This window comes from Lemur catta, chromosome 16 (genome assembly GCF_020740605.2).
Source record: "Lemur catta isolate mLemCat1 chromosome 16, mLemCat1.pri, whole genome shotgun sequence".
In the NCBI taxonomy this organism is placed as follows: Eukaryota; Metazoa; Chordata; class Mammalia; order Primates; family Lemuridae; genus Lemur; species Lemur catta.
This window is the reverse complement of record NC_059143.1, coordinates 54,174,359-54,188,526: the sequence shown is the minus strand read 5'-3', so window position 1 is coordinate 54,188,526 and position 14,168 is coordinate 54,174,359. Positions and strand designations below refer to the sequence as shown.

Genomic DNA, 14,168 nt, shown 5'->3' with positions numbered 1-14,168 from the left:
GGGTTTTAATAGGGAAAAACATAAAATGAAATTGTTAAAATGATCCTACATGAGTAGCATGTTGTCCTATCTCATCTGAATCTAACTTAATACTCCATTTGCTTCACACAGTTCTGTTAACACTTGGTTCCCCTCCATCAACTCAGCAATGCTTTTACTTTCGTAATGTGGCCCAGTGACTTATCTCTAAACTCAGAGCACTTCTTTCACTGAGCAGTCACCTGACGTTCTGACTCTGTAATCTGTAAACTGTGTTATGTTGCTATGCACTGCCTATGCACCGACTCTTCACCCGCATCCTACACTCCTAGTAGTTATCCTTTTTAACACTTGCATATTTACAGTGTTATGTTATATTCAGTAGATAATGGGTAACCAGCTCAAAACCAGGTTACCATTTTAAAAAATTAAGGAAGGTCTCAAGGAAAGATAAAACTCACACTGAATTACAAATGACGTCATTCAGAACAGAACCTAAAGAAAATCTCATGGACTCTGAATATCTTACTATCAGAGAATTTTACACAAATAAGCTAAATCATGAAATTTTTGAACTAAATGCAACTATGTCCAAATGAGTAAGAAATTTTAAAAGTGTTTAAGTACATTCAGATAAAAAGTGTGAAATAATACAGAACAAGTAATCTGTATGAACCATGAATATAGAAATCTTCATTTCTACCACATAGGCTCCCCTGAAAGAGAAAGAAAAGCAGTAATAAAAACAATCTCTTGAATTATTCAAAGTATATGCAAAAATCCAAGCAAGGATCCCACTTAATCTAAAATTACTAGACTTGCATACGCTTGCTCAGCACTCTGTGTATATATGTAATTTACTCAAGTATTTCAGAAATTCGTTCACATAATCATCTTTACAACTGCACGCAGAGCACTCCGAGTCAGAGCACTGCACGGGAAGCTTCCTTCAGTTCCATCCTGGATTCCCTAGCCAGTGCTCGGTGCAGAGGAGAAAGCTGTTTCCAGCCTCTGAAGGTCTGGCAGGGGCATGCGGCGAAGCTTACCTTCCCAGTCTAAGGGGCCCTTGCTATTTGGGATTTTCAGGAAGGGAAGTCGGACACCACTCCTCACTCAGCAGCTTGCAGCCATGTGAGAGTAGCTTTCATTTAGCACAATAACTAGAGACAACAGCCCACAGACTCATAGGAGAGCATTCCCACAGGCAGTGGATTTGCATCAGTTCAACAGGAACACACAGACACCTGCAACCGGTCAGGCTATCGGAAACCCTGGGAGACGAATGCTTAGGTTCCAGCATCCTATCTTTCACCTGGGGCGAAAAGGCCCAGATGAAGGGGAAGCGTAGGACTACAGTGTCCTGTGGGTGGAGAAACAAGGACTTCACATTCACATTGTAAATGAGAAAATTTAGTCTAGGAAAGAAGTGTTAACAGAGATGGCAATGTTATTCCATGCTTCGCAGCAGCAAAGCATTTATTGCCCAAGACACCTGGAAGAGGTTTTTATAGGAACAGTTTTGCCCCAAAGACAGAATCTATCTTTTCCAAGAAAGATTTAGTAAATGTCTGCTCCTGTGCAAAGGGCCATATTGAGCTCTGTGGGATGTTCAGAAATGAATAGGATGTAATCCGGCCCCGAGACAGCTGATTAGCTAGAAGCATCATTAGATTGCATCTGTATAACAATTAACATGAACGAATGTAAGAATCCTAAAAACCCGAAGTGCCGTAGGAGGTGGGAAGAGGAAAAGCACCCGTCAGAGGCAGCAGTTAAGCCGGCCTTGAATGACGCTGAGATTTGGCAGAGAACAGAGGAAAGGTGAGGAAGAAGACATTCTTGATGCAGAAAGCCTGCAGAAAAGCACGATGTTCTGAAAACATGGGAATGTCCACAAACAGCAGGAATCCAACCTGACTAAGATATAAGTCTGTACCCAGAAGAGCAGTGGCAGGGAGGGCTGGAAATGCAGGTTGGACAGGTCACACAGGATGGGCAGCCATGAGGTGGCCGTGGGCACCTCACAGCAAAGGGCCAGGAGCGTGAGGGAGCTGGGCTGCAGCAGCACCTGCTCTTGGCAACGTTTAGGTGGGACGTGAGGGAAAGATGGTCAGCAACTACAGAACCATAAGGCCAGATGCAGGAAGCACCTGGGGCGAGAAGGACTGAGGAAAGGAACAGAGCTAAAGCCCAGAAGAGGCGCCCAAACATGGCAGAAAGAGAACAGTCAAGGACAAGGCAAATTTCAGGCCCTGGTGACTAGTCAGGAGGAACTAACTGAAGACAAGTTAAGAAAAGAAAGAAGTTTAAGAAATTTTATGCTGTCATCCTTTCTAAATACTAATCCACTATAGTGAGATTCAAAACATTCAACAAACACATCACCTTTGGAATAAAAAAGGAGGGCATATTTTTTAAAAACAAGCAATATGCTACCCAAAATGTCTAAATGTTAAAGCTTATTAAAATTACCAGGTAGAAATGGTGATTTCTTCTTTATAATTTTTTTTTCTTTCTTATCCAACTTCTCTGGGCTTTCCTGTTCTTTCTCTTGCTCTGCATCTGCAGGGTCAGTCTGCTCATTTGAAACACTGGAAACATCTGGATTCCGAATCTGCGTTCCAGAAGCCGTGGCATGGCTGGGGTCGTTAGGGTGTGCGGCAGCTGGAATTGAAGACAGCCCACTGTTTTCTAAGGCTTGCTAAGACAGAACAAAACTAAAAGGTTAGAAGAGACGGTGGCCCAAATCTGCCTACCAAAATCAATCACAAAGACGTCATAAAGCTACACCTACAGAATTCTACTTGCACTCCAAGAAATAAAAATCTATCATTCCAAGTGATCATTTATTAAGTGAGACTTCCAACTCTTTGAGGCTATAACATCCCTTTTGATATCTGACATCTCACCCCCACCCAAAATATGATAAGCATTTACATATCTAAATTAAAGGAAATTAAAATTAATTAATTTGAGTTTTAGAAATCTTATGGCAGACAACTTTGGTTGTCTCTACATAGATCTGAGAATCCCTATTTGGGGTCATAAGTTACTCTGGGTTTACCTTTAAGATACAGCTGTGGAATGACATCCCAAGATTCCTTACCCCCTCGCCAATTTTTCACCGTGAAGGCAAAGCAGGGATATCAGTTTAGTAAATAGCAGAGGCAAGGGGAGGCGGAAGGCCACCTGTGCTTGGAAGTGAGGGAGTTTTATGACTGTAACGCTGGACTAGAAGAATCAGAGAGCTCTGTGCCCCGTCCCTGCTCCTCCTCCGGTCCCACACGTGCATGGACTAGCCACACCTGGAAGGAGGAGGCCAGTCTGATGCTCGCAAAATCCTAAGCACCTACAAGTGTCTCAAAATCATACATCAGAACCTCAAGAAAGTATAAATTATTTCTTCCACCTCTGTCAACAGATCCAAGTTCTGAAAAGTGTATTCTTTTTGAATAAATTCACTTATGGAGAAAAACTAGGGTTTTCAAATATTTTAATTTGTAGATGAAGAAATCATTTAGAATTCTGCACTGTCCATAAGCAATTAAGTAAGCATATTTGTTTCACTATAATTTTTTTAATTCGGACACGTTTTTAATTAGGATACCTTTACTTGGACAAGCCCTACATATTTACTTTTCAATAGCCACCCCTCCTTTCTGACAGAGCGTCAGTGTAAACCTCGGCTGTCAGGTAAGTGTGCTTCACCTGCAGAATGTCCTGGTTGATGCCCACTGTGATGCTGAGTTGCTGTGTGGGGGCAGGGCACTGGTTTGACTCCACCGGCTCCGAGAGTTCCAGAAGCTGCTGGATGACGTCGGTCACTGCCTGAGAATTCTGACTTGAGGCTGACGTGACTTGGGCTTCTGTCTGCTGAAGAGGTAAAGTCTGAAAGAGTGTGGCCTGAAATACAGCAATATTTTCATTAAAAATACAATTTTGCTCTTCAACTAAAAAAATCAAGAAAGAGGCAACACCCTCCTTAAGAGCATTAAAATCTCAACATAAATTTTAAATACGATGCCTCACTGATTTTTGTGTTAGGCACAATATCAGCTATCAAAAGAACATACTCAATGAATTGTTCCGCTATAATTTGTTAGAGGTGTTTTAGGTGGGCAGTAGACTACCGATCAGAGACAGCAGACCGAGCACACACACTCTCACCTTCCTGTTAGCTCAATAAAATGAAGTGAAAGAATTTAAAATGTATAAAGTTACAAAAATTGTTTAAGAAAGAAACCACTGTAGTCCAAAAAAATTAACATTTCTGAAAAACAGGGAGATGGAAGAATAAATGCTCTAACGCTACAGCCCAGAGGATCTAAGAAGGGGCCATGATGGCAGAGGAAGCCCATCCGACTCCTGCGGCAGCCCGGGGAGGAGGCCGCCGCATGCCAGAGAGGAAGGCAGTGAAAACAGTGTGATGCTGCACCGGTGGAGACCGGCGTGACACTGGGGCTGAACTCCAGTGTACACTGCAGACTTCAGTTAACAGTAATGTGCCAATATTCATCATTCACCAATCCTAACAAATGTACAACACCAACGCAAGGTGCCAGTAACAGGGGGAGATGTGGGCCCGAGAGATGGAAAGCACAAGGGAGTTCTCTGTACTTTGTGCTCAAATTTTATAACCCAAACTGCCCTAAAAATAAAGTCTATTAATTTAGAAAAAAAAAATAAAGACAGAAGAAAAATACTTGTAGTGAAACTGAACCCCCTCATCGTCTTCCACAGAACAAGTGGCAGATAGGCACTTACATTTAGGCAAAAAAGAGATTGCCCGGATCATGGGCACCATCCACAAACAGCTCACACACACAGGCTCATTGCTGCCCATTTCCGAAACACGACAGGCAACCACAGATTCAAGATTACAAAATATGTGCCAGAGGCAGGCAGATAACACAACAAGCAGAAAATCATTTTAAAAAGAAAATGTTAATTAGGTTTCAGAGAAAGGGCATCAAACCAGAAAAAAAAATCTCAAAAAAGAAACAATCAGATCATAAAGGAGAGCTCTCAGAAATTAAAAATCTTATACAAAAAAAAAAAAAAAAATCAAAAAAGCGTCTTAAGATAAAGCCAACAAAACCTCGCAAAAGTAGAGCGAAAAGGCCAAGAGTTAGAAAATGTGAAAGGCAAAATAAGAGACATGTAGATCAACTCAGCAGGCTGAACATGGATTTCTAGACAGTCCTAAAAAAGAATATATACATCTTAACTTGCAATGCTCTTACAGACCCAAATTAGGGAACAAGGTAGGGTAGATTCAAGGTTTCTAAATCCCCACACTTCATTTATTCGGCTTCTATTGAGAATATGAATTTTTTAAATGATCTGGATTATCATTACAGGTTATTCAGTACATGTATATTTTGATTTGCATATTGCCAAAGGAAATGATAAAAACTCTAATAATCTGATTTATACAACATTGAAAATTTTATTTTAAAAAATATTCAGCCCAAAATAGAATTTTCAAGACTGAATTGTTAGACTCTAACTATTCTCCAGTTTTACAATTTGTTTTACAACATTGCCCCGATCAACAATAAACTGAGGGAATCACCCCAACCTGCAAATATTGTGAGAAAAGAAAAAATGAACCTGATGTTTAAAAACTAAGTATTAATTAGACCTATTTTCCCTACTGGTAGGAGGCAGTTGTTGACTTAAACTACAACTAAGTGCATTCATAAGCATACATTAAAACTTCTGAGACTTTTGTGTTTAATGTCCACTACTTTTAAGATACCATATTCTATGTTTAGGTTTTGCCATTTTTTAATCAATTGGGAAGGCAGTATAAAAGAAGTAACTGACTGAAGCTGAGCTAAGAATCCTACAAAAAAAGAACAAAAGTGTGCACATCTGTGGGGTATGTGTATGTCTCTGTGTGACTATGTGTGTGCGTGTGTGTATGCTTCATGTGTATGTACCTACGGGTCTGCGTGTGTATCTGTGGGGTGGGGGTGTATCTGTGGGGTTTATGTGTGTCTCTGTGTTTGTGCCTATGCACCTGTGCACGTGCGTGTGTGTGTGTTTGTGTGTGTGTTTAGAGTCAAACAATTTTTAAATACATGTACTGAAAAATACAATGTAGTTTCAAAAGTCCAAAGACTTGGAAAAATTATCACTGTCACATTAGAAAATGAGAAATATTATCTACAGAGAATGATTAATTCTTAAGCTATAATGTCAGATAAAGAATATTCTGTAATCATGGATAAAGCTGACTGAGACCCTTGTGCAGTGCATGAGCGTGATGACTGGCGTTCACACTCATGTATGCAATGTGCCTCCCTCACACCTTGCTACGACGTCGGCACATTAAGCATCTGACAAGAGACAAAAAAAGAAAAAAAATAAATTTTAAAAAAACACTAACTATAGGAATTATAATTTCATAAATTAATGATTACATTTTGTCTTATTTTTACAGGTTCTGATTAAAGTCCATAAATCAGTATCATCTATATTATTCTAAAGTTTAAAAAGCTTGACTTGCACTAATTAAAAAAAGCAGCACCTCATCTCCATATAAAAAACTTCCATAGCACCTTCATGCTACTAAATATTCAATTCTAAAGGCCATATGTAAAATGACAGATTTTAGTAAAAAAAAAATCCTTCTGTAAACCAAATTTCTAAACTTACCGTTAAAACATGAGCAGTCTCTGTAGAACTTGCTGAATTCTGTGGCCCACCCATATGCATCTTGCTGATATGCGTGTTTAAGCTGCCTAAACTTTTAAATACACAACTACATTCTGTACAATTATAAGTAGGACCATTCTTGACCTTAAAGAATAAAAAAGAAAAAAATGATTTTATACAATTCCTTGTTATATCAAAATATTTAAATTATGGCAAATCGTAATTTACAATTCCATTCAAAGTGACAGCAATAATCTAACCCTTCAACTTTGCTTTTTTTTTAAATAGATAGTTCCAGAATCAATGAACCAACTTTTAAATCAATATTGCCAGTATGAGATTAATTAAAATTCAGACTTTTCTATAAATTAGAAATGGTTTAGGAGTGAGAAAACGTATTTTTCAGTTATTATAATTTGAGAAAAATAAAATGTCAAACATACGATATTCTCAATTTTTTAAATGGTTCCATAGAGTGTCCAGTAATGGAGGCCAGACAGCTGTAAATACGTATCATACTGAATAAAGCTTTGGGAGCCAAGGGACACAATGTGCAAACTCTTCATCACCAATTCTGATATGCCATATCAATAATTTTAAAAAATATGATAAAGCCAGAAACGGATGACAGAAAGCAGTGAAATGAGTAAGAACAGCCTCAAACAGAGAAAACATCAAAAATATTCTTTCGCTATTATTCAAATCCAAAGTTAGTTACTGTTATATTTACGAGGGCTGGCATGAGTACTCCTTGCCCTGATAAAGTTGAATAACACTTCCATTCTATCTCTAGCACCTGGTCAAGAGCCCAACTGAAGGCTTAGATCCTCACAGGATTGGATAAACATGTACAAACCAATCTTTAGGGCCCTCTCTGAAACATACCACCCCACCACAAGGCCCACTGCGCCTCTCGGCAGGGACAGGGAAATCCCCGGCACCTGATGGGGTTCTCTAACTCAGGAGCACTGAGCATCGCACAGGGCTGTTCCGGGGTGCAGCGAGGTGCACCTGTGTGCTGCACCAACACACAATTATTCCTGGTCAATCATCTTTGCTCAGACGCAACTCCGCAAAAATGAGTTGTGCAACCCAAATTTACCCTCCTTGATCTAAAGGTAACCTCGATGCACATTATCAACACCTCGCTGATATTCACATGCTGATCCTAATGTCTCTGCATCGTAGATAATAAAAAGATAAACTCACTGCGAATGGAGTTCTGAATCTGTTTATAGACTACATGAAGTGTGTAGAGTTTTTTTTTCATTTTAGATTCCTTTTTTCATTTTAGATATTATTCTGTTATCTAAGATCACAGACAACTTCTCTTTCTTGTTTTTATTAAGTTTGGACAAAGATATACTATTAACTCTCGGTTTACTTAATGTTACTTAAGGTATTATGCCACGGAAAAAATTAAGAGACATATTTACTTTTAAGAATGTAATAGTTTTCATTCTGCGAAATAGTTCCATAGAATAAATTGATCCATGATAAAAGTATTGGTGTTGTTTAAATATTTCTTTATATTCTATAATTATACAATAATAAGACAACAAATCATGACAATTAGTAAGAGCCAAGATTAACCCGCAAAACAGAAATACTTCCAGAGGAGCTATAAATCAGTATGATCTGTAGACAACAGAAAATTACAAGAGAAAATTGTGCACATCATTTTAGTTGAAATAGTTAACATGTGGCATGGTAGGACATTAATAGACCAGGACCCTGACACAGAATGTGAATGTGCCAAACGGGGCCAGATGTAGACCCAGCAATATTGGCAGCAAGAAAAGTACTTATTCAGAATAACGGATTGCAGCTAACAAAGGTATTATGATTATTTTCAAACACATATTCATCAAAGCTATTCTGTCAGCAAGAAAATAAAAAGATGGCATTTTATATTTCTTCCATATATAATAAGTCAAAAAGGTTCCCATATATATTTTCTAAAACAGGATATGCTGAGCACAAACTCAATGTGCATATTTAAAAAATGGAAAAGCATTTCTCAGGTTGGCTCATTAACTCAAGATACCCGAGACACGCTGTGAAATACTGTGCACACCAAACACTGTTTACCTCCGAATGAACTCTCTGCACGTGCGACTGCAGATTCCCTTTCTGAGAGAAGGCAGCCGGACAGAAGGCACAGGCATGGGGTTTTTCACCTGTATGCTTGATCATATGCGTCTGCAACGCCCCCTTCTGGTTAAAAGCTTTCCCACATTCGCTACATTTAAATGGCCTTTCACCTAGAGAGGGAGAAAAATGATCAAAATATAATTCCATATTGTGTGAGCATCTTACGGATTAAAAAGAGAAATATTCAAGTTACCCAAACTCAAGACCCTAAACCTATTCCTTCAGCCAGAACATTTCCCCAGATTTCCTGACTCCTATCTACAATTCTCTGCTCAAAATCCCAATGTCAACACACCCAAAACTGCACTCTTGACCTTCATCTCCCAAACAGGCTCCACCTGCAGTCCTCCCGGGCCATGCCATCCATTCAGGAATTCAGGCCAAAACCGGGGAGTCTTCCTTATCTCTGGTTCCCCTCAAGACCCACACTCAGTGTATCAGCAAACCCTGCCGGTTCCACCTTCCAGCACATCCAGAGCAACCCTGCTCCCCACACACAAGGACCTCGGGTGAGGACCAAGGATATGGAGATCCAGTACCTGCTTTGTTAATCTAGACCCAATTAGCCCGGTGTAGCATCTGCCACACGGTGACACCCAAACTCTCACTGAGTGAATGAATGAATCCCATACCAACAGTAATAACAGTATCAACTCCCAGTTACTGACAGCCTACTCCAGGAGCACTTTTCTAGGAGCACTACATGTTTTCCCATTTACAATTTAGAACAACTCTGTGCAGATATAACAGCCACATTTTTCAAGTGAGGAAATGATACCACGGAAAAGATTCAGTAATTTCGCCACGATCATCCAGCAGCTATGGAAGAGCCAGGACCAGGACCACAGGTCCAACGGGCACTGAGGAGCATTTCCTTTCAAGCCACATAATAAATCGTTAGGAAGTCAATGTTTTTCATACCTGTGTGTATCCTAATATGTCGTGTTAACTGACTTGGCTTTTGAAACGTCTTTCCACAGTGTGGACATGAATACGTGAATCCGCTTCTGTCAATGTTCCGATTATAGGACCTTGTACCCGATACCCTAGCATAATATAGAGGGGAAATGCACGTTAAGTTGTCTCCCTTATATTACAATTTGAAAATGAAAGTCTTACCAGAAAAAGCGCATCTGACTGATCAAGAGAACACGTTTAAATGATAAATCAACCAGATGTATGTATAGGACACATATACACACACATGTGCATGTTTTAGTTTTGTGTATTTGAAATCATAAAATTCATTTTTTCTATTTCTGCTCCTCACCCAAGTCTCCTATCAAAGGCATCCCCCGGGAGGCCTATGCACACAACAGCCGCTTCACCAACCTCCCTCACCTTTACATCACCCCCATCAACCCAGTTTCTGTCTTGCTCAGCACTTGTCACTCTCTGAAACTGTCACACTGACTAACCCATTCACTTGTTCACTGTGTATCTTCCCTGCTGAACGACAGCTCCATGAGTATGAGGCCTCATCTGCCTGGTCCATCCCTCCACCAGGAAGACTTAGAAGCTGAGCTTCCTGTGAACGTAACAACCAACTAAACATCTTCAACCATCTTTCTAAAACTTTTGAAGAAACATCAACAATGCCTATGTTAAACCTTCATCAGAATAAAAATCTGATGTTTATAGAGAACAGGCATTATATTTTGGGGGTTTAAAAATCACTGAAATAGACTAGGCGAGGTGGCTCAAGCCTATAACCCCAATACTTTGGGAGGCTAAGACAGGAGGATTGCCTGAGGCCAGGAGTTTGAGACCAGCCTGCACAGCATAACAAGACCCCAGTTCTACAAAAAATGAAACAAATGAGCCAGGCATGGTGGTGCACGCCTATAGTCCCAGCTACTCGGGAGGCTGAGACAGGAGGTCCACTTGAGTCCAGGAGTTCAAGGTTACAGTGAGCTATGACTGCACCTTGGCACCCCAGACTGGGTGACAGAACAAGACCCTGTCTCTAAAAATAAATGAATAAATAAATAAATTGAATTAAAAAAAAAAAAAGGAAAAGACAAGAGATGGTTGATCATATGGAGATGTTCAGTCCACATTTCTAAAACGCAATGTCTAAGAGGATAAATAAATACTAGAATCTTCAGGCATTTTATAAACTTTATTAATTAACTGGTATAGGATTTCTTATTATTAAAAAATACAGATATTTCCTAAATATTGGGGCTTAGAAGGGTGGCAAGCTAAGTTGATAATATAGCAGTTAAAATAGGGAACACTTATTCTATTTTAAAGAATGAAGTGTAACCCAGCTTTAAAAAAAATAATAAAAAATAGTTAAAATGATTGATATGCCTTTATAGTTTGTTGGAGAAATTAGCTCATGAGTGCGACACGTGATCATCACCATTAGCTAACTTGAGGACAGGGCCAGGAAGAACTCTTTATTTCATTTTATTAAGAAATGGAAATATCAATAAAAATATATAATCAGGAATAAGTAAAATATGAAATTTTGAAAAAATGTTAAGTTTGACTAGTAATAAATATATACATGCATTCAAATATAGTTACAGTTGTTAAGATTATGAGGCCTAAAACCAGACTATTAGAGTTTAAATCTCAAACTCTTGACTTATAAGCTATAAAACCTCATAAAATTACTTGGTCTCTCAAGTTTTCTCATCTGCAAAATGGTAACATAAGAGTACACTGGCCTGACTGGGCTGTCTGTAATGATTAAATAGGGCTCTGTTTACATGTACACTAAGAACAGTGTTGGGCACACATTAGTCTCAACAGTGAGGTACTACAAAGAAACTAACTCATTAAAAAGGGGGCTAATTAAACCCTTGTGAATCCGCCTTACATATTTTGTTACCTGCCCATACAAATGTACTGCTAGTGCCTTGTTCTACAGCTTTTATAATACCAGCTAAACATGCCTATCCACATAGCCTGACACTTATTCATTAATACTGGCACTTACCTACCCTACTATAGGCATGAACCAGGCAAATAATAAAAGACATCTTGACACCATGCCAAATTATCTGTGTCGTTCCACTTTGCTGTGTTCTTGCAGCAAATATTTTTAATTGATTGTGGTGAAGTATGCCAACTTTTAACATATTAGATTTTTTTTTTACCAAGCCCAAGTAATGACTCCTACCTAATTTTATAATGCGTCTTCATGTGCTCCTTCAGCTCTGACGAGGTTTCAAACTCTTTCTTGCAGGCCTTGCAAATATGCGGCCGGGTCCCCGCCAGCTCCTGGCGGTGCTCCTCCATGTGGATGGCCAGCTGGCTCTGCAGAGTGAACTCATCCCCACACTCAGAGCAGATGAGGTTCTGGAAACAAAAAGCCGTCAATGAGCAGGGTGACATCCCAAACCTTCACTTCCAAAAAAAACTAGTATTATAAATGGTCAATATACCAAGTACACTTTCCTCTGGAACAAGCATCATTTTAACCTCTCAGAAAATATATCTGAATATATTTCTTTATTGAAAGAAAAAGAAACACTTTGAGAAGGATAAGAGGATGATATAATTTTTGAGCAAAGTGAATTGTTTCAGGTTGGGCACTGGGTAACTTCCACTGGGTCCACCTGTCCCCTGAACACATTAGAGAAACAGAATGGCTTCAACACCCCAGGAGGGTCAGGAGAGAATTCAAGTTAAGATTAGAGTTTGAGAGGCTATTTTAAAACAAAATGACAGTGGATGAGTATTATGTATTTATCTATCTATCTATCTTTCTCAGAGATGGGGGTCTTGCTATGTTGCCAGGGCTGGTCTTGAACTCCTGGGCTCAAGGGATCTGCCCACCTCAGGCTCCTGAGCAGCTGGGATCATAGGCATGAGCCAACATGCCCAACAACAGGTAAGTTTTCAAACGGATATACCTCATCCTTCTTTCAGTTTGGTCACAGGCAGAACACAGCATGACCTACAAGGCTCACTAAGGACGTGAACCAGGCGCACTATGAACCCAGATATGGAATGAAAAATACACACAAGTATATCAGACTTGGTACAAAAAACAAAGAATGTAAAATAGCTCAATAATATTTAATATTTGCTTAGGCCAATGAGATTAGAAAGGTGAGGAAAAAAGAAAAAATTAAAAAAAGAAAAAACTTTAACATTTGAATTAATGATTTTTTTGTGTATATTTTAATAAACAAATATATTGATAAAGTTTATTTCACCTGTTTAGGGATTTTCTTACTTTTTAAAATGTGGCTACTAGAAAATTTAAAATTATTCATAATATATTTCAATTAGATGATGCTAGTCTAGATGTTCTAGAGCTTAAGGCTGCCAATTACTAGGTACGTGGATGTGAGTGTGCTGCCCCGCCTGAGGCTATAAAATGGGGAGAACAATACCACCTGCCATCACAGGGTGGTCGTAAGCTTCAATAAAATGATTCATGTAAGACGTTGACAGTTCATGGCCCAGCATGAGTACGCAATGATTACTTCAGTCAGTACCAACTGCTGACTTAGCATCAATTTCAATTAGTTCTCTCTCTTGGAGTTTCATAACACAATTACAGTATTTACTTAAATGATCCTCAAAATGAACTGTCCAAACGTGAAAAGACATGAGTATCATCTGTCAATGAGCATAAACTGTTATTTCCAGGTAACAAAATATGTAGCTATTTCTATCAGACTTTCTTCTAATTACTGTACATACTAGTCTTGTAAACCTCTTCAAAATGAGGTTGTTAATTGACATTACCTAGAGCTACACCGCAGAAAAAGGCAAGGATAAACGAGACATTTTGAGCAATCCATTAATAATTTCAACTTAAATAACTTTAAGTTAGTATTATTATATAATAATTTAAGAAAAATGAACTACTAGATTGTTAGTAATTTGCTGATGATAAAGAAAATTTATTCTAGGAAACTGTCAACAGAAAAAAAAAATCTGTCATAACTTGCTGCAACTCTGTAAAAACACTCCGTGACCTCTGCACTCCTAACACTGTACGGCCAGAGAAAGTCTGTGCCTTCACGCGGCCACACACGTCTCCCCTGTCCCACTACCATCCTGCCTCTTTTACTGCCCTGACTCCCCTCCATTCTCTCTTCACTTACGTTTTACCAAGTGATCAGATTAACGTATTTCAGGGGATATCGACATGGATATTACTCAGACATCTGTCAGAACTGTCTGAGTGAAAACCGTGGTTTATGCACAATTTGGCCAGGTGGTGACTGCAGTATCAAGCACTCCCTGGGCCACTGCCAAGATGTGCCACCTTACAGAAGGAACATTGCTGTCCCTCCACTTCCACCCAGCAAGCCAAAAGGAGAGGGTGTACCTCCCTGCCCCTCCACGTACCGACAACACCTCTGCATGGTCACGGGCACTAGGATAGCAGATCTTACATT

General features: G+C 39.3%; 1 protein-coding gene and 1 non-coding gene across 4 annotated transcripts in view; one reads left to right on the top strand and one right to left on the bottom strand.

Moving 5' to 3' along the window:
• ZNF236 (zinc finger protein 236) overlaps positions 1 to 14,168 on the bottom strand; it is a 118,034-nt gene that overhangs the window by 62,262 nt on the left and 41,604 nt on the right. For all 3 annotated transcript variants that reach the window (XM_045527678.1, XM_045527679.1, XM_045527677.1), the window contains 6 exons: positions 11,930 to 12,108; positions 9,718 to 9,842; positions 8,734 to 8,906; positions 6,643 to 6,786; positions 3,688 to 3,882; positions 2,452 to 2,680 (listed from right to left, as the gene is read on the bottom strand). In XM_045527678.1, the coding sequence (XP_045383634.1) occupies positions 2,452 to 2,680; positions 3,688 to 3,882; positions 6,643 to 6,786; positions 8,734 to 8,906; positions 9,718 to 9,842; positions 11,930 to 12,108 (1,045 nt within the window). The remainder of the gene's footprint in view (positions 1 to 2,451; positions 2,681 to 3,687; positions 3,883 to 6,642; positions 6,787 to 8,733; positions 8,907 to 9,717; positions 9,843 to 11,929; positions 12,109 to 14,168) is intronic.
• LOC123621997 lies at positions 6,227 to 6,329 on the top strand. Its single transcript, XR_006729373.1, has one exon. It is a non-coding gene; the product is annotated as a small nucleolar RNA U13 (small nucleolar RNA).